The sequence below is a fragment of the Pungitius pungitius genome, chromosome 18, assembly GCF_949316345.1.
Source record: "Pungitius pungitius chromosome 18, fPunPun2.1, whole genome shotgun sequence".
Lineage (NCBI taxonomy): Eukaryota > Metazoa > Chordata > Actinopteri > Perciformes > Gasterosteidae > Pungitius > Pungitius pungitius.
This window is the reverse complement of record NC_084917.1, coordinates 14,152,528-14,175,551: the sequence shown is the minus strand read 5'-3', so window position 1 is coordinate 14,175,551 and position 23,024 is coordinate 14,152,528. Positions and strand designations below refer to the sequence as shown.

General features: G+C 43.6%; 2 protein-coding genes across 2 annotated transcripts in view; one reads left to right on the top strand and one right to left on the bottom strand.

Moving 5' to 3' along the window:
• The window catches only part of LOC134102879 (asparagine--tRNA ligase, cytoplasmic-like), an 80,805-nt gene that overhangs the window by 18,497 nt on the left and 39,284 nt on the right, over positions 1 to 23,024 (bottom strand). The gene's annotated exons all lie outside the window — the stretch shown is intronic.
• Positions 1,824 to 22,829, top strand: atp8b1 (ATPase phospholipid transporting 8B1). The gene is made up of 30 exons (XM_037484845.2): positions 1,824 to 1,985; positions 6,970 to 7,149; positions 7,294 to 7,391; positions 9,075 to 9,188; positions 9,276 to 9,374; positions 9,724 to 9,785; positions 10,082 to 10,154; positions 10,516 to 10,586; positions 11,018 to 11,100; positions 11,345 to 11,503; positions 11,992 to 12,080; positions 12,330 to 12,520; positions 12,738 to 12,822; positions 13,419 to 13,542; positions 14,570 to 14,613; positions 14,931 to 15,087; positions 15,634 to 15,822; positions 16,221 to 16,333; positions 16,440 to 16,604; positions 17,020 to 17,131; positions 17,251 to 17,326; positions 17,586 to 17,718; positions 17,809 to 17,937; positions 18,010 to 18,166; positions 18,256 to 18,479; positions 19,643 to 19,726; positions 19,886 to 20,131; positions 20,499 to 20,637; positions 21,029 to 21,159; positions 21,238 to 22,829. Exons 2-30 carry the CDS (start codon positions 6,987 to 6,989, stop codon positions 21,469 to 21,471), a joined length of 3,744 nt encoding a protein of 1,247 aa, XP_037340742.2. The 5' UTR covers positions 1,824 to 1,985; positions 6,970 to 6,986; the 3' UTR covers positions 21,472 to 22,829.

The window sequence follows — 23,024 nt, the reverse complement described above, 5'->3', positions numbered from 1 at the left end:
TCAAGACCCAGAGAGTGGATCCCATCACTGGCTTCCTGTCCAACAAAGACTGCTGTTGCTTTATCAAGCACTGAATGGTTTATAGGGCCAAATGTCTGACCTGCTGCTTCCTCACAAACCATCCCGACCCCTCAGGTCGCCTGAGAGTCAGAACCAAACCAGAGGCAGCGTTCAGTTCTTCTGCTTCACGTATCTGGAACAAACTCCCAGAAAGCTGCAGGTCTGCTGAGACTCAGCGGTTTCAAATTAAGACTCAAAACCTGTTCTGTTTGCTGCTGTCTTTAATTAAGAGACACCAGACACAAGGATGTTGACCATCTGACTACTATATTTTAATCATTAAACTGCACTGCAACTTATATTCTATTTCTAGCTTTGATGTTCTATATTGTTTTTGAATTGATTTTCTTTGCCTTATGTTTTGGTGGTTTTCAAATGTGAAAGACTAAATTGCCTTGCTGTTAAAATGTGCAATAAATAAACCTGCCTGGCATGGCCTTATCTTGTGGAGAGCTGCATGCAGCATCACTTTGTTGTTGCAAAGATCGATCCAGTTTGTGTCACAGCATCAAAGGGGTCTGATGTGTCCTACCTGGTGATAAATTCAAATATAACTTTGTGATGATTTAATGGAATCATTTGCATTATCCATACATCCCTGGCCACTGCAGTTGCTGAGATCAGCTGGTACAGATAAATGGCACCCACAATTATAGATTAAATTATCTTTAACAAATGGTATTTTAATATTAGTATTTATTAAAATAACACACATAATTTAACCTAGAACATATTTGCTTATGGTTTGATTTTAAAGACATATTGTGTAGGAGTTGGCTTTGAAGGCCACGGCTAACCCCATAATGACTCTGGGGTAAACTATATCTCACAATTTCATTTTTGATTAAATCACTGCCCTTTTCAAGAATTGTGCAAGCACAAATTAGCATTGAAAAAACACAAAGCTAAAATACAATATGTAATCGATATACACAAAACAGACATATTTTCCAATTTCTCAGTAAGTCTAATATTTACAACGTAATCATTACATTTCACTGTCTTTATTAAATCTGGGAGTTTTCTGGGGAAGCCTCTCATTGCTCAGGGGGCCTTTTTGTAATTTGTCATATGACTTAAATTGAGTTATTTTCTCCCCCCATCTTACATTACTTCTTTTAAAAACACATGCATTTATTATATTTATTGTGGCGAATTTGTTCTACTATATAATCAATGCAAAACGTATAAATTCAAAACTCACACATCCTTTAAAAAGCTTAGGAATACCTTCATCATTATCACACTCAACAATTAAAAATGCCTTCATAAACTATGTTACATTTTAATAATGAAAACAAATAGTCACAAAAAATATTGATTACATTTCGGGCTTATTATTAGGAATGTTTTCACATTTAATAATAACTGAAGCAACAAATGTTTGATATACTGTTACTTTTAAATTATTCTAATTTAACAAAGGGATTATATAACACAGTTGCACTACTCTTATTGTACTGTAGTACAAATATATTCCAGTAAAAAATCTTTACAAAGGACATTAACAGCACCACCATCTTCCCCTTAAAGGACCACCTGGTCCAACTAACGACACAGCTATGCACCTTTTACCTGTGCGTCACATGACCACGCGCTCTTCCGCACAGCTGGCGACCTCGCTGAATGCCACGCGGTGTTTTGCTTTTGAAGGGAGCAATTTATCGTGGTTTCAAGCGTCGGTTGTAGGACCGGCCCGGCCGGTTCGTCCAGTGACACGGCAGGTGAGGTGAGGTGGGGCCGCGCAGGGGGAGGGGTCGAAGGTGGGGGTGAGGTTGGAGGAAGGACAAGAAGGGAGGGGAGCCGAGCCGCCTGTCAGCTCTCTACAAGCAGGAAGGAGACGGGAATATGCCGCGGTGACCACACGCCGACCGAGAGCCGCATCCACCTTCCAAAAAAGACCGAAATCTCCCGAAGGGCGCGCGGTAAGTCCGTCGTGTGTGAATGTTCCAGGTTTTTTCACTCCGTTTTTCCAAAAGGCGGAATGGCGGTTGAAATGCAGAACGGCCAGGTGAGGGTTTCACCAGGTGTGGGCTTCACCTGGGCGGCTGCTGCTGCTGCTGCTTGACTCCCCTTCCCTCCCCAGGGACGCTCCACTGGGTTGGAACTGTTTGGTTTGAGTGGGGGAGGCACAGTGGCCTGCAGTTTGTGTTTTAGTTGGTGTATTTAGTGTCTCTGTAAAGTCTCTGTCCATCATTATGGACATGTGAATGTAGATCATCAGCAGGAGGCCTCACATGCTCAATGAGCAGAAGCTCTCCATCAGGAAAACCAACACACATACCTATAAACTCCTGGTAAAAGCATTTTTTATTTTTTTTTACCATCTATTTTAATATGTTGGCACAGCCCTCGTTATGCTAACTGTATTGAATCCGATACATGTCCCACTTCCTGACTGTTGATTGTATTGGCAAGAACGTCGCCATACGACATGGAACCGGAAACCAGTGACCTGGGACGGTGATACGTAACGTCATGCATAGCTACATGGTAAAATAAAAACGCAGCTGAAAATACAACCTGCTGTATAGAGCCTGGATAGCCTGATGAATACATCACATATTTACTACTACTTCAGAAGCTAATTGTATTGCTCATAGTAATGCACCACACTGAAATGCACTTAAAAAATGAAACTATAAGTTGCATATTATATTCTCTTTGCTCAAAGAATCATTATATATATATATATATATATATATATATAATTACTGAGATGCACTTGGCGCAATTAAATATTTTTTGTTTTCACTGGGTCAGTCACGTCTTGCTAAATCGTCAGCAATATAGTTGCTATCAGACTGCTGTCTCGGGAGACGCCATGTCATTGACCTTTGCTTAGAGTGCCATAGGCCGCAACATCTTTGTGCTTGCGTTTCCACAATAATGAAAATTAAATTCATCATTAATTAAAATTAATTAAAATTAAATTAATTAAAGTACTTTATTGGATTGTCTCTGTTGTTTTAGTTTCTGTATTTCAAGGGATCTTGAGAGTTCCTGCTGAACATGCTGGAGGACGTGGTTCCAGGGCCTCCACTCCCGGCTCAGAGACTAGTCTTACCACGACAACAGAGGAAGTCGTTTGCTAAATGCTTAATACGCATCTGGGTTTTACACATTTTGAAAGAGGTAACTGATTACTTTGTAAATGGTACATGGAAGAACCAAGGGAGGGAAAACCCCCTCTGAACGCATCTTCCTGTTCCTGCTGGTAAACGTGGTCACCGATTTATTTATTGACTTGACTTCGCATTAACTACATATTCTGATGAAGCATCTATCTCTCGGTCCCGCGAGAGAGAGTGACTGTGGGTGAACTGTACCTTTTTTACCATGTGACTGAGCAACAGAAGCCGCTTATGAAACGCACCCACATGGGGGAATAGCTGGTGTTGTGTCTGATCAGTGACAACACGCCCGGATGTTTTTTTCAGCAGAGCAGCAGAGTTCTCCTTCGCAGCAAGTCCTTTTTGCTTATGGAAATGTTTGCCTCCTTATGGAAAAGGGTTTCAACCGTGAGACCGAGAATTTGAATCTTGAGTCAAATTGTATTTGAAGGCGAGAGAGAAACTAATCACATCCCACAAATGTAGAAATGTCAACCCTAACTATATGTAACTGCACACGTTACATAGATACATATTGTCTCACATACGAGACTTACTCACATGTAGGAAAATTGGGACCTGCTTCCAAGGAATTCCGTGTTGCACTAGGATTCAGATTTAGATGGACATTTCAGAGAATTGTCATGAAATGTTTCCTCAAAGGCACGGAAAAGCAGTGGAAATGTACTATTAGAAACAGCTATGGACTGTATATTACCCCCGGCCCGGGTTAGATTTGTTAGCCAGTAGCATTGCAAAGGGAGCATAAAATACAAATGTTATGATCATAAATGTAAAATAATATTTGAAGAGGTGAGCATTGGAGGTGAACATGTCATTGCAATGGGACAATGGAATCCAGAAGACTCAGTGTGTCTCTTCAGGGTGTGTGTGTGTCACCAGTGTAAAAACAAAGTCTTTCATTATTATTATTATTATTATTATTTTTTTGAAGCCTCATACTCTCCTCTGAGCGAGAGCTAGACTCCTCTTTTGTCTCAGGTTTCATTGTTGTCACTCAGGTATGCCTGCTGTCTTACTCCCTGTGAATCCCTCCCTCCCCGCTCTTTGTTGTTGCCATAGTGATACTTGGCACAAAACCAATTAACAGAAAACCAGTTTTTCTTTTTAAGACAAGGGATCCTCTCGGCCCTGATGCTGCAGAGCTCCTGCCTCTGGCTTTTTGTGTATTCTCACAAGGCTGTTTTCAGCCTCTGAAATGGCCTCATTCACTTCCAAACTTGTGCACAGTAACATAGTATGTCCTGTTTTATTGAGACTGAAGCGTTATTTCCAATGCTCTGTAATGCCCCTCAATGGCTCTCAAACCTGATTGACCAAGACTCCTCCCCATCCATGCAAAGGTGCGGCGGGTGTTTAGTGGGGCCTCTGGTTCTCGGCACATCAGGCGCACGCAATTTGTCCAGTAAACCTTATTCCTGTAAGAGCCAGAGAAATAACCCAATTATCAAAAGAAAACAAGACAACTGAACCCGAAAGAATCCGGCGCCTCAGAGGCCTGCGTACAGGAACTTTTCCACGACGCCCGAGGTGCCTTGGGCGGAGGAACACCCACTTCTAAAGCTTACAATCCCTGACTGTATAGCCTCTATTAAAGCTGCAAGTATTTGTCCACCAATCGTCCAGGAGATTTAGATCAGTTGTTGCACTCCTGGGGTCCGTTTCAAGTAAGAGGTTTAACAAACTCCGAGTCAAACCCTAAACTCTGAGTTAATTTACCCTGAGATGGGAAACTACGGTTTCAACGCGCAAGTGTCAGTTAATATTTTATCTACACACTAATCACAATCCATACATTTTACAAATTCCCATTGGGAAAATGACATTTTACACTCTGTTAGAATGCACTACTCGCACGACCCTGAGGTTTAGTTACCTCCCTTTCTGCTTCTTGAAATGGACCCATGCTGTGCTTCACACCGACTTCTGCTGATGGGGAAACCAGGAAATCTACAACTCCTTAAAAATACAGGAGGAGAAATGAAAATGCGATGTGGTTAAATCATCCAGGAGTGTCCTGTATTGAGGACTCTCAAAGGTCAACTCAACCAATGGCTAATAGCAGAAAAGGCTCCTTTTGGCTTTGTTTGTTGTTTCCTCATGGATCACTGACTCCCTCCCTCCCCCTTCAGGTGTTTGCCTGTTGTGACATAGTGTCATCTGGTGTTATTTGCATGGGAGCGGACTAGAAAACGTGTTGAGCCAATCACATTTATGAGTGGGGTGATATCAATGTACAGTTTGACTGAAGAGACAGTGCCTCATTTCAACCATGTATCGAGACACGCCTTCTTTTTTATTGCAAAGTACAAAGTAGGTTTTCTTTTCTGCCGCGATGCAGGAAAGCTTTTAAGCAGCGTGCCGTGACTCTGAAGGCGGGGCGCTGGGCTTCTGATGTCAAAGGCGCCATGTCATTTCAGTCACATACTCCAACTGCTAATACCTCTCCAGGGAGGCGGTGATTTGTCTTTTATCTTCTATTGGATTATTTGCTTCGCTATCCACTTTTAGTTTGTCTACCACTACTGACGCCAAAACTAACTGAAGATTTTATAATGCTCTTTTTAAATACCTGCTGGGATTCTACGTCGTTAAGCTGACACTTATCCACAACGACTTACATCTATTTCTCTTGCTTGAATATATTTATTGTATCGCCTGAGCGTAGTAAGCAGGCAGGGCGCAAGGATTCTAGCCCTCTTATTTACCCCCTCCCCTCCCCCTACATGTTGAAATTCTGTTTTCCTTGCCCTCCTCGCTCATTTTCATGTGCAGACTTGTTTGACTCGCCAGAGCTCATTCAGTTACAGAATATACAAAATAACACACTGATCTACCCAGTGGGATACGGAGTCTCAAACATGAGATTGCATCCATTTGTTCTTGAAAAAGCTTGATCACACTTCACCTTTTAACGTGGACAATAAACTGCTCCCTTGTATCTCTTTACAAATCTCACAAGTCAATTTTGTTTTTGCAAAGCGGACTGATCAGCTGTGCCAATGGACCCCCCCCCCCATCCTTTAAACATTAAGCTGGTGAGATGCGCTAACCCAAACTTGGCGCCTGCTAACCAGGAGCTGTCTTGCCGGTGTCTCTTTTCCAACGATCCAGCTGCTCACTACACTTGAACAGCTGGGCACAGCTGTTTGTATGAACCCCCCCCCCCACTCTTTAAATATTCCCGCTTAACCAGTCAACTTAATCAGTTGAGTCGACATTGGCGTTGCTGCGCACCAATGTCGACTCAAAGCACTGGGGGGTCGCTGCGTATGTGCCGGCCTCAGTGAGGGGAAAGATTGAGCCATCTTTGAGGTGCGGCCTCATTCCTTAGTGCCACTGATGTGTGTCGTGTCATTGTAACACACACACGCACACTTGGCAAAGTCGTCATCAACCGGGTGTAAACCCAACCTGCAGCCCTTCATTCCTGTATTTGTTTACACAGTGTCGATGGCTGCTCACAATAGATTAGTGGAAAATCAATCATAACACATGCAGATAATTATCTGCAGCCACTTTCTGGATTAATTTTGTAGTCAGGTAAAAAGTCCCGAGTCAGAAAGCTGTTTCTGTATATTTAAGCTTTTCTTTGCTTCTTACTCATTTTGAATGTCTGAGGCCTTGATTCGGCAATATGTCTTTATGCTTTTCAATAAATCAAACTGTACATGCTTTTATTTATTGATGTCCATACATTAGCACTGACCATAAAAAATGTCTAATTGTTTGCTTCAAAAGCTCTTATTTATTCATAAGCTCATTCTTTTGTCAGATACCTGAGGTGCCAGGATGAATCGGCATCGCGTGGACTCCCAGGGTTCGTTGGGGCCCGACGATGAGGTCATGCCGTACAGTGACGATGAGACGGATGATGAACTGGAGGTGAGCTCCGAAGAGGAAGAAGAGGAGGAGTCGCGAGACCCGCAACCCCCGGATGAAGCTAAACCCTCCGGTGAGACGCTGCGAACACACTTAAGACTGATTAAACATCGTATCTGAAGAAGACTGCTTCATTTTGTGCACCGGACGAAGCGTTCATCCTGTAGTTTAGCATTTTAAGGAAAGCATATTGAATCAAGTCTATTTTGTGTTTCAGAAATGGGGTGGAAGGTGAAGGCCAACGACCGACCGTATCACCAACTCCCAGAGTTCAAGAAAAAAGTCTTCCTGTGCATTAAGAAGAGCCGATACTCGGTGAGTGCTGTCATGCCGACATAATGCGACGGTGCCTTCTTCGCCCTCGTTGAGCCTGGTAAACGCTAATCCTGAGCATATAGAGCTGAGCAGTGGTGATACGCCCTCAACAAAGAGGCTTGTTTTTGGCATGTTTTAAATGAGCTGTTCATCATGTCAGTCATTAGCTCAAGGAAGTCTGCGTTGATTTGATCGGCGTCCTCTTAATGTCGCCTCTTTCTGCTGAGTCATTTTAGTGTTTTTGTGTCATCTCACAAAGCTAAACCAACCTGTATGCCACTAATCGCCTCAAGCCCAAACATACTTCTAAGAACAGTAACCTTTTAGCATAATGGAGTCTTAGATCTACCCGACAACTGGAGGAGCGAGAAAAGTTGGGGCCTATTTCTTCGGTGTTTGTCGTTAATGAAACGCAGTGTTTTATCTCTGCCGTCCCTGTTGATCGGCCCACCGCCTGCACATTCTTTCTCAGAACCTAATAGTCCTTTGAAGGAGACATTTCAGTGAAGCAATGCTTTAACCCCATTACCTGTCCACATCGTTTTGGTCTTGGGCCAGTTTTCCCTGGTTTGCGATACTTCCTAAAATCGTATATAAAACGGCCAACAAAAGTTTCCATATTTCTTGCAGCAATTTGTTTGACCCAGCGCCCGAAATCTGATCCAAAAAGAACAAGTTTGGTGTGGAAGACCTTTATTGTCCTGGGCAGCACCCTGACCTTACGCCTATCCTACCTCTTTGGGGCCAGGTGGAAGGCAGCACAGTTGTTCTGTGGAATAACCCCCTCTGGACTGCGCTACTAGGCTTCAGTGTCTTGCTAGGGGACACGGTGGAAGGTGGTGGTGGTGGGGGGGGGGGGGGGGGGTTCTTTGCTGATGCCCAAATGGTTGTTTTCTGCTGAAACAAGGCTCTGCCTCAATATGACCAAGTGATTCCTGCCGGTTCTGGACAAACGTCTCAATATGCAAGTAGTTGTCCCGATGTAATACTGCAGTATGTACTTTGTAAGGGCAGCTGCAGCATGTTTTGCTGTGAAACCTGGCGCCTTGGTTCTGAAATACAGGAAGTTCCTGCATTCACCTGCATGCTTCTGGCCCTCCTACTAACTCTAGTTATTACGGTGTAAGCATGAGTTTATGGTCTCCTTCAGTACAGCATAATGCTTATTTAGTAAATGATGGTCAAATATACCTTAAAGCAGGGTATGCTTTAAGGCTACCATGTGATTGACATGCCTATTACAAGCCTCTGCAGCCAGAATATGGTCACACTCACTCATCGGTTGCAAGAAAAACGTAAGGGTGATTGACAAAATCCAGGTTAGAGACAGCCAAACTGAGGCCTTCAAAAACCTCTGAAAAAGGCTGCAACTTTAACGTCAGCGAAGAGTCTAATCTTAAAACGAGCATCCGACTTGAGATTAGCATTAATCATGGCTTAGAACACATTCTCCCTGTTATGATTTTGATGAGGTGGATGACATCACTGTTATTTTCTCAGAATGCCTTACCAGGCGACATCATGCAACTGTTTTCACATGTTACTTGTATGGAATATTCCTTAAAACCAACAAACTGCTTTTCATGAGTAAAAATGATGTAATGCCCCCTTTTTTTAAGATGATTTTTTTTCAGTTTATCAGAACACAATAAAATACTAACTGACGCATCATATTCTCTGCAGGGAAACGCGATCAAGACGTACAAGTACAACGTCCTCACCTTCCTGCCCCTGAACCTGTACGAGCAGTTCAAGAGAGTCGCCAACCTCTATTTCCTGGCTCTGCTCATTTTACAGGTACATTCGAAAAAGCAATTTCACAGTGTTAAAGATCAAGTGCCATCAACTTCTCAGACTTTGAAACGACTCCTTTGTTTTTGTTAGATTATTCCAGAGATTTCTACTCTGCCCTGGTACACCACACTGATTCCTCTGGTGGTGGTGCTCGGAGTCACTGCCATCAAAGACCTGGCGGACGATCTGGTAAAGCTTCTCCTTTGAAACACCTACACATACACACACACACACACACACACAATGCTAAATCCATGTCAGGTTTGATCATTGATTTTCACCCAATTTGAATTATTTTCACTCAAACCACTCTAAGCTACATGCGTTTAAAGCTATCAACGTCCATAGAACTTTGAGAGAATATACTAACTTATTCAAGAATAGATTTTTAAGTTAGCTGATTACAAAAGTTGACGTGTGAAAAATCCATTTTTGGACAAAGATTTAGAAATCTGTTCAAGCTATAGGACATTGTCAAATGAGTCCAAAATGATCGGTTTTATTCTGACTCGTTTTTTCAAATTTAAAATTCTCCCAGGCGCGGCACAGGATGGACAAGGAGATCAACAACAGGAAGTGTGAGGTTCTGCTGGACGGCGGGTGAGAACAAAGATTTATTTTTGCTTTGAGTAAAGAAATTCGAAATGAATCCACAGTCTTTAAAAACTAACTCCATTTTTGAGAAATTGCAGTAGCTCATGTTCCTCTGTTCCACATGTACGTTCTGAACCCTAAACCATGAAGTTTTTCTATATTTAGTCATCATTTTGGAGTATATGTACAGTAGATGTAACCAATCAAAGTGTGTTTTTGTGTTGCAATGGAGTTTTGTTCCTGTACGATGTGGTCATCAGTCGTCCAAAACACAAATATATTATATCTGTGATCGGCCTCAGGTTTCAAGAGACGAGGTGGAGGAACATCCAGGTGGGAGACGTGGTCCGTCTGAAGAAGAATGACTTCATCCCGGTATGATTCCTCATCCTTTTCTTTTGCGTAAACAGATGGTTCAAATGCACTCGTTTCCTGAAGTCTCAAGCTGAATAAAATATGTGTCTCCTGCAGGTTGTCAACCGTTTAGAACTAAATAAATAATAACTTTTATATACAATTGACTAATTATGTCAAATGGGTGTAATCTATCCTAGTGGGGAAGCAATAACGTGCCAAACCGCTGTAGAATTGTTCAGGTTCACAGACACTAAGTGAGCACGTATTGAAGCTAAAGTAGTTATGAAAGCAACTTTTATTAAATAAGCCTCTCCATCATTTAAATTGGCCCTCATGAAACCTTTTTGTTAATGTTTACCTTTCTGTTAATCCTCTTCAGGCTGACATCCTGCTGTTGTCCAGCTCCAACCCGAACAGCCTCACTTATGTAGAAACAGCTGAGCTCGACGGGTAAGACTCTCAAATCACACCATTTTATAACTCCTAAATAAGTTAGTCTTGAACTGTAATGTTAACTGTTCTGTTCAGACTGAGTAATGGAAGCCATTCTGCTTGGAGATGCTGCTGCTCAGCATTCTCGTTTGAGCCGTAGTTTCCTCAGGAGCTGAGCTAACGTATGAATCAACCATAAGAACTCCACCAGGCTCCACTGTGTGGCCTGTGATTAAGGGACACCTTTCTTAGACCAACACAGATGCCTACAGGTGCTCAATGGGAACTATTGGCTCACTTTCATGATCAGGTTATTTCCTCAAAACATGAAAGGAAAGAAATGTCCTTTCATCCTTTATCCAACGTTAATGATCGTGTATCTCTTTCGCTGAGTGTTTCCTGTTCCTCAGGGCTCTGTTTTTGATCTCTTTGGGTATGTTCCTCTGCAGGGAGACCAACCTGAAGTTTAAGCTGGGACTGCGAGTTACTGACGAGAAGCTGCAGGACGTGCGTCAGCTGGCTGAGTTTAATGGTAGGCATGCGTCACTGCTACAAGCACACTTTTTATAGCCCACATCTCTTTTAGTTGCACAATCAGACTAAAAATAATTTAAGGAGGGATAGTAATTCTGATGGTATTAAAAAAAACGTGACCGTGAACATAAGAATGCTGTATTTTCTTTAATAGTCAATCAATGCCTAATATTAATAAGCCCAATTTTTTTGCGCTTATTGTTACTTTCTCAGTATTTAAATTTCTTATGTAATCTCTTAAGCTCTGATCGAGTGCGAGGAGCCGAACAACCGCTTGGACAAGTTTGTGGGGACGATGCGGTGGGACGGGGAGCACTACCCTCTGGGGCTGGACAACATGCTGCTCCGAGGCTGCACCATCCGGAACACGGAGGCGTGTCAGGGCGTGGTCATATTTGCAGGTGAGAACCCCTCGCCATGCGATGACATCACTGCAGGAATCCTACTTTTGTGGGAAGAACATACTAAAGCTGAAATATTTACACTGAAGGTGTGAATAAGTGACTTCATCCTCGCAGCGCAATTTCAGTTTACTGCTAAGTTTAGCACATTCATAACATTTATTATACGTAACCAATAACTGAAAAAATGTGCTTTCATTTAATTGAGTTGAATTTTTAAGTGACACCAGATTCATATGAAGGAGACAATTCATATCAGTTAATCAAGACATTTTTCTGCAAAAATATCCGAATATCTTGGGTTATTTCAAGACTTTCAAAGAAACCTCTTCCTGCATTTCTAATTATATTGACATTTTACACTCTACATTTATAGATTGAGGAAATTCAAATAAGTCACTTGCAGCCCCTCACCATTTAGTCTTGATAGCCAAACTGAATTTTACCACACCATCAATCTGTCACCATTTTGCGATATGTTGTTTTAGGAGCCGACACCAAAATCATGAGGAACAGCGGAAAGACGAGGTTTAAGAGGACCAAAATTGATGAGCTAATGAACTACATGGTTTACACGGTAAGTAGGGGCGCAATTCATGACCGTCACAAAATTATGAGCCTAGTCGGCTACAACAGCATATTATCATTAATTTACAACTTGAATCTCACCAATTCATAATATTCCAACGTCGTTTGACCCGCACCCCCCTGCCCTCTGGTAATCTATTACTTCTTAACGATGGCCAGCGACGTGTCCTTTGTGTGCTTCCGGTGCCTTTTTGATACTCCCACACAGCGTGACCCTGTGCCTGTTGCCTCCCTGTAGATCTTTGTGCTGCTGATCCTGGTGGCGGCAGGTCTGGCTATTGGACACTCCTTCTGGTACGAGCAAATCGGCTCCAAGGCCTGGTACCTGTTCGACGGCAAAAACCAGACTGCCTCGTACAGAGGCTTCCTCAGCTTCTGGGGATACATCATTGTCCTCAACACCATGGTGCCTATTTCCCTATATGTCAGGTGAGTTGGACCGCACCCACACATTTATGTGGCTGAGTTACGTTCCCCTTCCTGTAGGCTTTCTGCTAAGTATCTTTCTGAATGTCTATTAAAGAAGAAAATATGGGTTTGAACTAAATTCTTAATAGATCGGACCAAAATAACCACTGCAATTTGGGAGCTGATTAATGTTGATCAAATAATGGTCCCAATAAAAGTATGTTGTATTTGTGCTCAGTGTGGAGGTGATCCGTCTCGGTCAGAGCAAGTTCATCAACTGGGACCTGCAGATGTACTACGCAGAGAAAGACACACCAGCTAAGGTACATTACTCTGTTTTTTGTAAGTTTGTGGACAGTAATATCTGAAAGTGAATTTAATGGGAACCCTAACACTGTTGGGGCTATATTCCCAACAGATTTGGCCAGCCGTGACTTCGCTGTAGTGTATAGTTACACAAAGTATTGCAGTTTTTTTACATGAGATGCTGAAGTTCTAGTTGTATTTGGTTTAAACTTGTAAACATCCTGCAGTTTGATTTGCTTCACAATAAAAAAAAAAACATTTAAATTCAACTCACTGAAATGGATCATATTCATGTATTTGTACTACTGCAGCCAGCTTACATTAAGAATAACAAAAAGCAGGTATATTTTCAAACTGTTTTATTGACAAAAGAAATCCCAACAATCCCATCCACATTCTTGCCTTTTCCGAAGCTTTTAACTGCTGCTCACGGTCTCCAACAGCAAATGGAGATGTTCTATGTTTTTTTTGTTTTTCTTAACCCCTGATCATGACCAAAGAGGCATACTGAGATGATGCAATGCATTCAGAGCTGAAGAGCACAGAGGAATGCATTTGAATGTTCAGCTCTGGTATAAAATAAAACCTCATGAAATCCATGCACCCCACGCAGGCTCGAACCACCACCCTGAACGAGCAGCTCGGTCAGATCGAGTACATCTTCTCCGACAAGACGGGAACTCTCACACAGAACGTCATGCAGTTCAAGAAGTGCACCATCGCCGGACACAGCTACGGTACTGATCCATTTGATATTTTAGTAAGAATCAGCTTGGCAGAATATGTGCCTCACTCACAACTAACTATGACTTTTGTCTAAGTGAGATCAGCCCTGTCCCACCAGACCTAAAGGAACCCATTAAGAGGTGGAAGTAAAAGAAATGACAAACATACATATTACATGTCATTTAGCTGACGCTTTCATCCAAAGTGACTTTGCAATTTTATCAAATAGGCCGATTTACAACTTGCTATAGACAGCCATTGTAAGTACAATTTAAGTGCTACAATTTGTTATTGTTTTTAGTTGAGGTGTGTATTTCCCCATGATATAACAAGTAGAGCAAACATAGTTGAGTAATACATCAACAAAAGATATCAGAATCAAAGTTTGCAGGTGACTTTACTGTGTTAGTCAAGGAAGTACCCAACAAGGGAAATAAAAACCTATCAGGGAGCTTTTCATGGGGATAAATTCAATATTTATCTAGTGTGTTCAATCCCAATCCCAGTTATATTGATACATTGTATTGTTTTCTATTTATTCTGGTTTGGTGTCACGGTGCCCAAGATAAAGCCGATCAAATAAAAATACATATGCCGAGGGGCGTGTACAGACTAGCAGGTCCCAATTCTTTTCTTTTATCTTTGACACACAAGTCTCCTTGTTTTAAATTGCTTTATAATAGTCTCTATTTATGTGGACTTCTTTCAGGCTTTGTTTCTTTGGCCCAAATGTCCAGCAAATATTGGACTGCAGAAGGACAAGTTTATCTGCCCTTCGCCTGTTTGCATCTCAACAAATCTGTCTGATGCAGAGGCGTCCCAATGCAACTAGGGTTTGCCTAAAAAACCTCACCAGTGTGATTAGAATAGACTCGTATTGGCTTGTGAAAGCTCCTTCGCTAGTCACCCCGGTATGAAAAAAAGCATGTGCAAATTTCTTGGAAATCAGCAGGAGGTAAAAGTGGAGAGATTTGTATGTGTTTCTTTATTGTTTGTACTGCTGTGACTCATTCCAAGGTTTTGCTCTGCTGTCCACAGGTGACCCGACCACGGCTGAGGGAGTGGTGCTGGACCGAGGAAGGGTAATGATGAAATATTATGTTGATGTAGAAGAAGAGTTTGGTTCAAAAGATAATATATATATATATATATGTGTTGGTAACTTAACCTTTTTAATGGTAACTAACTGTTACGGTTCATTGTTTTTGGAAAAAAAGGAAGGAACATTTAGAATAGATAAAAATGTGCGATTAAATGTGATTTAATTTTGAGTTAACTATAATTGAGATTAAATATTTTAATCCTTTGACAGCACTTGTGACCTCATTCAAAAACAAGAATGTTAACTATTCACTGGAATAAATACTATTTCCACCCTTTCTTTTTAACCCCCCGTTAGCCGGTAGACTGGAGCTGGAACCGGCAAGCTGACAAAAAGTTTGACTTCAGGGATCATGCTCTGGTTGCTCGCGTCCGATCTGGGAAAGATAAAGATGCCAATGAGTTCTTCAAGCTGCTCTCTCTCTGCCACACCGTCATGGTGGAGCACAAAGACGGTAATCCTAACGTCCTTAGTTAAGGGCAAACAAAGCATGGCTGAGTGTGCAGCACCCGTCTATCAACTCTAATTCCGGCTTTAAAGGGTGGTTTTACGTGGTACTTCCCCATCGCTAGTCCTCTGCCTCGGGTGGATGGAGCAGCCCCGGATCAAAGCGCTGTACTACTGGCAAAGAATTTCATACACCTACAATGTCCATATCCGTGTCATACATTCCTAAATATTGACACTCCACCTTGTAACTTTGGTGTGTTTGAAAGTGTAAATACGGATTCAGTTACACATAACAAACCAACCGGATGAGCCAACGCTACACCTCTGAGATCAAATGATGGTTTCTGTTTATGGAGTCTGCTAACAGGCTGACTATGGATGAATACCTCATACGGCCCCTCTTCCAAACACCCCCTCTAAAGCTCCAACTAGTAGTATTTCACACACTGCCGTTGAATCAAATGGAAACGCTGCATTAGCATTGAAACGTGAAACTGCGTGCATGGCATCTGACGAGATTTCCTCATGTGCTTCAACGTCTTTCCTTCAGGTGATCTGGTGTACCAGGCGGCTTCTCCCGACGAGGGCGCCCTGGTGACGGCTGCCAGGAACTTTGGCTACGTGTTCCTGTCTCGCACGCAGGACACCATCACCATCAGGGAGATGGACCAGGAGAAGACCTACGAAATGCTGGCGCTGCTCGACTTCAACTCGGACCGCAAGCGCATGTCCATCATCTGTACGGGTGCACGGACATCGACACACAAACACACACACACTGATTATGTTGTAATTACAGAAACAACCAGTGTGGACACCTCGGCTGTCAAACCGGCAGCGTCCCACTTTGACCAATACATCTGGCTGTATCGTTTGAAGTAGAGGTTAGATTTGGAGACTGACATTCAATGGCGTTGGTCCAGTAGGTGGGCCTTGGAGCTGCTGCTTTTATGCCAGCTAGTTTACCGCCAAAACGCATACCAAGTTGAGAATCTTTGTTTGCTTAGAATGGGTCCTTCAACATAGGGAGCGCGTCCTGTTTGAGGATTGTTCATGTTCAGAACTTGCCACGAATTTCAGGACTGGTTTGGATTTTGGGATCCGTAGCTGGGTTTAAATTCTGTCTCTCTCTCTCAGTGAGGTTTCCTGACGGTCGCATCCGCCTCTACTGTAAAGGAGCCGACACTGTCATCTACGAGCGACTCTCCCCGAACTCCAGACACAAAGAAACCACCCAGACCGATCTGGACGTGAGTCTGCAGAGCCAACCTCTCATTTGCACTCTTTTATTTCTTACAGCCTGTATCTGCATGTCAGAGACCTTTCAGAAACCATCACATACTTTTTGTGCTTCAGGTCTTTGCCAACGCGACGTTGCGGACGCTATGCTTGTCCTACAAAGACATCAGCGCAGCGGACTACGAAGCATGGGCCCAAAAACACAAGGAGGCCCAGTTGGTCATGTCGGACAGAGACGCTGTGCTCGACCGCGTGTATGAGCAGATCGAGAACGACCTAATGGTGAGTGAGAAGCACAATGTTTTCTTCTTGTTTTTTTTACCTCAAAAAACCTCTGAATTATCTTTATCAGAATCTTGTGATCCTAATTTCCTTCTATAGGTTGAGTGTGTTGCATTCTGGGGATCAATTGGCAGAATTCTTCTTTTCACCAACGTAGAATCCCTTGAAACTAAAGTGTTTTTTATTAGTCTTATTTACAAAGGGAGTGGATCTTCTTTACAAAGTCCACCATGTTGCACATACTTGTTTCTACATCAGCAAGAAGGGCTTTTAGAGGGAGAGAGGGTGGGTGGAGGAGTTTGATCTGCTACCTCCTCAATGATGCCACCAGATCCTACAAACTGCTCCTTTAGCTCTGATTTTCATTATTTGATGAAAGGCTGTAAAAACTAACTGGCCGTGTCCCTCTGTCCAGCTGATTGGGGCGACGGCCATCGAGGACAAGTTGCAGGATGGAGTACCAGAGACCATCGCCACGCTGGCCAAGGCCGACATCAAGATCTGGGTCCTTACTGGAGATAAGAAAGGTACCATCAGAGTACAAGTACTGATGATCAGAACATGCTACAGCCTCCGCTTAATAAGGAATAAAACTGTGTACGTCGTTTGTTCCCCTACTATTAATGTCTTCCATCTTCCTCCACAGAAACGGCAGAGAACATCGGATATGCTTGTTCACTTTTGACAGACGATATGACGATCCACTACGGAGAAGACGTCAAGTGAGTTGATTTAAAATGCCCCTGCTAATGTCTGGATTGAAGTTTGATTAGACTGTAAGGTGGGCACTACTTTGGTTGCCTATGAGAGGATGTTGAAGTCTAAAACCCTCTTTGATAACAAGCTATAACGAATAAACTGAATGAATGTGATATGGAACCAATCCCTCCATGTTTGTGGCGTGTCTCGCCCCAACCCCATGAATGGTCTTTCCCTATTTTGAGTAGTGTAAGAGTTGTTCTGCTGTTCCTGTGCTTGCAGTGAGAAGCTGAGGCTCCGTCAGGCCAACCGGAGAAACGAGACTCAAACTGTCCGTCGAGGCAAAAAGAAACCTGCGGATCCCTTCTTCCCCGCACCGGGCAAAAACGCTCTCGTCCTCACCGGAGGATGGCTGGTGAGTCCAAGGCTAAGATGGACATGGTTTTGAATTCAGTGAACAAGGTGGGTTGTGTTGAGACATTTTGTTTTTTAATTGAAAATTCAGAACGAGATTCTCTATGAAAAGAAAAAGAAACGCCGACGTCTGCGCCTTCGTCGTCTCGGAAAGCGAGCGCCTCCCAGCAACCCTCAGGACGGACAGCCGATGGACGACTTGGAGAAGGAGATGAGACAGGTGCGACTAGGCAACTGTTCAGTTCAGTGTGATCGCATTGGCGGGCTGACTCATGACAAACTGTCTCTGCAGATCGACTTTGTGGACATGGCCTGTGAGTGCGAGGCAGTCATCTGCTGCCGCGTCACACCGAAGCAGAAGGGCAACGTGGTGAGTTTGGTTAAGAAGTACAAGAAGGCTGTGACGCTGTCCATCGGAGACGGGGCCAACGACGTCAACATGATCAAGAGTAAGGACATAGAGCAACTCCTGTCTCCTGCCTTCAAAGCAGTCCCATGACTCTACACTCATCTTCTGTGTCCCCCCCCCCCCCCCCAGCTGCAGACATCGGGGTTGGCATCAGTGGCCAGGAGGGCATGCAGGCAGTCATGTCCAGCGACTACGCCTTCGCTCAGTTCCGCTACCTGCAGCGCCTCCTGCTGGTGCACGGACGCTGGTCCTACATCCGGATGTGCAAGTTCCTGCGGTTCTTCTTCTTCAAGAACTTTGCCTTCACACTGGTCCACTTCTGGTACTCTTTCTTCAACGGATACTCGGCACAGGTCAGGACCTGGATCTAATTTGTTTCCAGCGTAATATTTATATAGCTTATATTGGATTATATTTCTTCTGTACACCTTGACATTTTGGCCTGAAGGCCTTTTGAGATGTTCTGTGTCAGGTTGGGTGGTCATGGACTAAAGTCTTGTATGACCTTGCCGTGAAATAGACCTCAAACCAAAGTGTAGCCAATGAGGAAGTGTTACGGCCAGCTCGTTTTGACCGCAACATAAAGAACACAAGCCCACTGAAATTAACTGCAAGAGTTTATTCAAGCTTTTTCAATAACTGTAACTAAACAAACAAAGTCTAGGTTCAAACAAAAGGGAAAATCATAGTCCAAATGGGGGGAGAGAAAAGGTTGGTATGCATTGGATAAGACAACAAAGGTAGGCCAAAGTGACGTCTCCAGAGGCAGTCGCTCCCCTGGAGGAAGAGGCGGGGCTGTTGAGAGGGGAAACTAGAGTTTTATCCCCTCCACAATCAAAAGGTAATATGGGAGCAGGGGTGTGCGATCTCTCACGCCCTCCCTGGAAGACACCGCCACCAGCAGGCAAGCAGGTGAAGAGCGGGGTCGTAACAGGAAGTAACTTAAACCCTCTCTCAAATGGCCTTCAGGGGCGACTGCCGTGAGCCCCCCTCCCCCCACCAGTCGCAAAGCATGCACAGGCGGCACACTCATAGCGCAGCAGTCCCTCTCTGCTTACCAAACCCCTCTGTACAGACTAGAAAGGAATTGCGCATGCCCAGACCTGCGACCTACTCAAAACGGGTCTGCGACCCACAAGAACCACATAGGAATCTGAGAAAATAACACTTTTTACCTCAGAAAACACAAGTTTATGGCCTTATTCTTTAGTTTGAACTCTTCTTCAATACAGCATGATGCTGATTTAGCAGAAAATGGTCCATTTAGGGTCGAATAGGTCATAATGCGGGCTATGTTTTAGGGCTTTCCAAAGTCCATTCTGCTGGCAAAAACCCCAGAGATGGCTACTGCCAGAATGCTGAATTAAGGCTTTTCATTTGTAGTCAACAAACCACTAGCATGACTATGTCGACTCCTTGTATGGCGTCTATGGCTGGACCCCATCCACAGCTTGCATTCTATCAGTGTAACAGGGCCGGAGCCAACACACAGTGACTATTGTTTCGCTGTCTACAGGTCACCTATGAAGACTGGTTCATCACTCTCTACAATCTCGCTTACAGCAGCTTACCAGTTCTGCTGGTTGGACTTCTTGACCAGGTAATAAGGTCAAAATATCTACATTGCCGTTTCACTTTGTAGATTCACAGCTAAGTAATTACATTTGGAAAGGACACACGGTGTGAAAGATAAGACACCCGTCAATGTTTTTAGGACGATACAGTTTTAACCTTCCTCTTCTTCCTCCTCCCTCTGCAGGACGTTAACGACAAACTGAGCCTGAAATTCCCCAAACTCTATGTACCCGGCCAGCAGGGGCTGTTGTTCAACTACAAAAACTTCTTCATCAGCTTGTTCCACGGCATCTTCACCTCGCTCATCATCTTCTTCATCCCCTACGGAGCCTTCCTGCAGACCATGGGGCAGGATGGAGAGGCCCCCACAGACTACCAGTCCTTGGCCGTCGTCACCGCCTCGTCGCTCGTTTTCATCGTCAACCTGCAGGTGAGGTCAGGTTGTGACAGAGATGCTCACGAGTCCCAAAGCTCGAGGTCGTGTCTGAAGTCTTTCGAGGACGAGTCTGAAGTCACCGTGTGTGCGACTCGAGTCGCACTCGAGTCAGAGTCTCAAACTCGAGTCCCCATCTCTGGGTTGTGAGGGCATTTGACGCTTCATTAAAGTACAAAAAAAAGTATCAATGTAAGTTATTAATGATGATTTGAAGCACTAAATCAGAAACTACTAAATAGGACGCAGCCTTTGTGAAATAATTTAGGTTTTCCAACCGCAAGCTCTAAGGAGAAGTATAAGGATTGATTTTATGTGAAGGACCTGCTGACCTTCGTTTTTTCCTCCTCTGCTTGTCTGTCAGATCTCTTTGGATACCTCTTACTGGACCTTCGTCAACTGCTTTGCGGTCCTGGGCAGCATCGCCATCTACTTTGGCGTCATGTTTGACATCCACAGCGCCGGCATCCACGTCATCTTCACCTCAGCGTTCACCTTCACCGGTCAGCTGCCATCCGCCTTCCACTGGCTCTCTAGAGTTGCTTTAGAAGCTGCTTCGGAAATGTCTTTTATTTTGAAAAATCGGATACCAAAGTTTTCCCAATTTCTTGAGCCTTTCCATACAGGGGGTAGAGCACGTCCTGTTAAATATAAGTTAGTATGCATTATACATATGTCCATGGAGTTGATGCACACACTTAGACCAATGTAAGATAGCTTTATTTCTTATTTTAACTCAGACTTGACTTTTTGTCTGCTCAGTCTTTAAGCTTATGACTCAACCTGGAGCTGTTTACTAGTGATGCGCTCAAGCAAACATTAAATGGCCACATCACGCCCGCTGTCCTCGCACTTCTCACGGCCCATATATATATATTCATTCTGTATTTGCAGGTGCCGCTTCGAATGCCCTGCGCCAGCCCTACCTGTGGTTAACCATCATCCTGACGGTGGGCATCAGCCTGCTGCCAGTCATCTGCATCCAGTTCCTGCATAAGACCATCTGGCCCTCTGTGGGAGATAAGGTACATGTCTTTAAAATGGTCCTAAAAATGTCCCTTCTCCCAACACGGCAGTGTTCCTCATTTCCCATCACCCCCCAGATCCAGAGAAACAGGAAGAGGTACGAGATGGAGATGGAAGAGGAGGAGAGGAAAAAGCCTCCAACATTCCAGCGTGGCGGGCGTTCCCGCCGCTCCGCCTACGCCTTCTCTCACTCCCGCGGCTATGCCGACCTCATCTCGTCCGGACGAAGCATCCGGCGCCGCCCAACGGGCCGGGCCGGAGCCCAGGAGAGCATCAGGGAGGTTCCCCAGAGAGAGCCAGAGAACATCTGACCGAGCAGAACTTCATCCAGAAGGGCGTTTTGAATATTTGGGAAAGATGGAGGAGCGCTTGGTCAGTCTTCATTTTTCGTTTGTGGAGCCGGCTCCTCCGTGATCAACGACAGAAACAAACCATGGGGTTGGCGTTTAGAGCGACCTCTTCCATATAGTTTATTTCAATCTCAAAACAGGGAGACAAAAGAAAAGCCCTCATATAGTCTCGTACCTCTAGGAAATAAATGAGCAGCCTTAGAAGAAAGAAAAATAGAGCGCTACTGAATGTGTCGATGCTCCCCTCTTTGCACAGACTGTTTAAAGTCAGATGGAAAAAAAGCTCACTGAAGAGTTGCCCGCCGTTACCGGGCTCTTAAGTCATGCAGCGACTGCGTGACTGAGGACTCAGGATTTGTTTTTAAATATAAGACTTATTTTTACTTCGCTTGTCATTGCTCCTCGCCCCTCTGGCTTGTTGGGAAGCCAATACACGTTATTTAATGTTTATTTTTGGCAGTCATTGTTTTAGCCAGATGTCTGCAGAGCACTTGATATGATGTTTTATTCTAATTAAAAAACACTATTTATACCAATTAATTGTCCGTTCCATGCATCATATCAGACATCTTTTAGTTTTTCTTCCATCCATCTAAAAGCAAATCCGAAGATTTTTCCTTTACCACAAAATGCAACAGGTTGAAAGCTAAGTCAAGGTATGCTCTTTTAATGTTTTATTCTAATTAACGGTGTCATGTTGCTATGAAAGTTGGTTGGACGTCGTAAAGTGTCCCTTGACTTAAAAACTACATTTAAATAATTATCCTCCTGTGCAGCATCACATTTCCCAAGTGACTTTACTGATGGATGATGTCATCACTACTTTATGGAACATCGACCAGTTTCCAACTCGAAGGCTTTTAAATACCTCTTTTGTTCTGTATATCACCTTTTTGTTCATTAACTTCACCTGATGTGCATAAACACACACTGTAAGGGATCATCGACAGTGTTTGCAAAATGTCAATTCAAGCGCTCCTTACTTCTAACAGGGAACGAATTGGAGCAATCAGGTCTAGAATTAACTTCATCATGTCGTTTATCCTGTTCTTTGTGTTTCGGTTTATTAACTTCTTGGGAGTTGCATGGCTCGGGGAAACTATAGTGTGGATTTCTGTATGTGCCACTGGTTGTTTACTGCTGACCCAAAGGTGATGTTCTCCTGATAATCAGTCGGGTCATTCTTGAAACAGCAGTGCGCCAAAACTGACCCGTTCCTGTACTGTATCCTCTTCATGCTAGTGTTACTGTATTGTTAATGTCTTTTTCTTTTTTATTACTGAATAAAATGAGGCAGTTTGGAACTGCTGCAGATTGTACCGGCAAATGTTTGGTCTGTCATATGATGGTATTTTATCATGTGGTTGTTAATAAAAGCCAAGAGATCGTTTAGCAATCCGAAACCAATGTTTATTTATTTTTTATTGTGACTCACAGGGCTAATTTTATGCATGATTGTGGTGGTTTGAATGTGATGATGGTAACCTTAAGCACTAAATATAATGCAGTGGAAG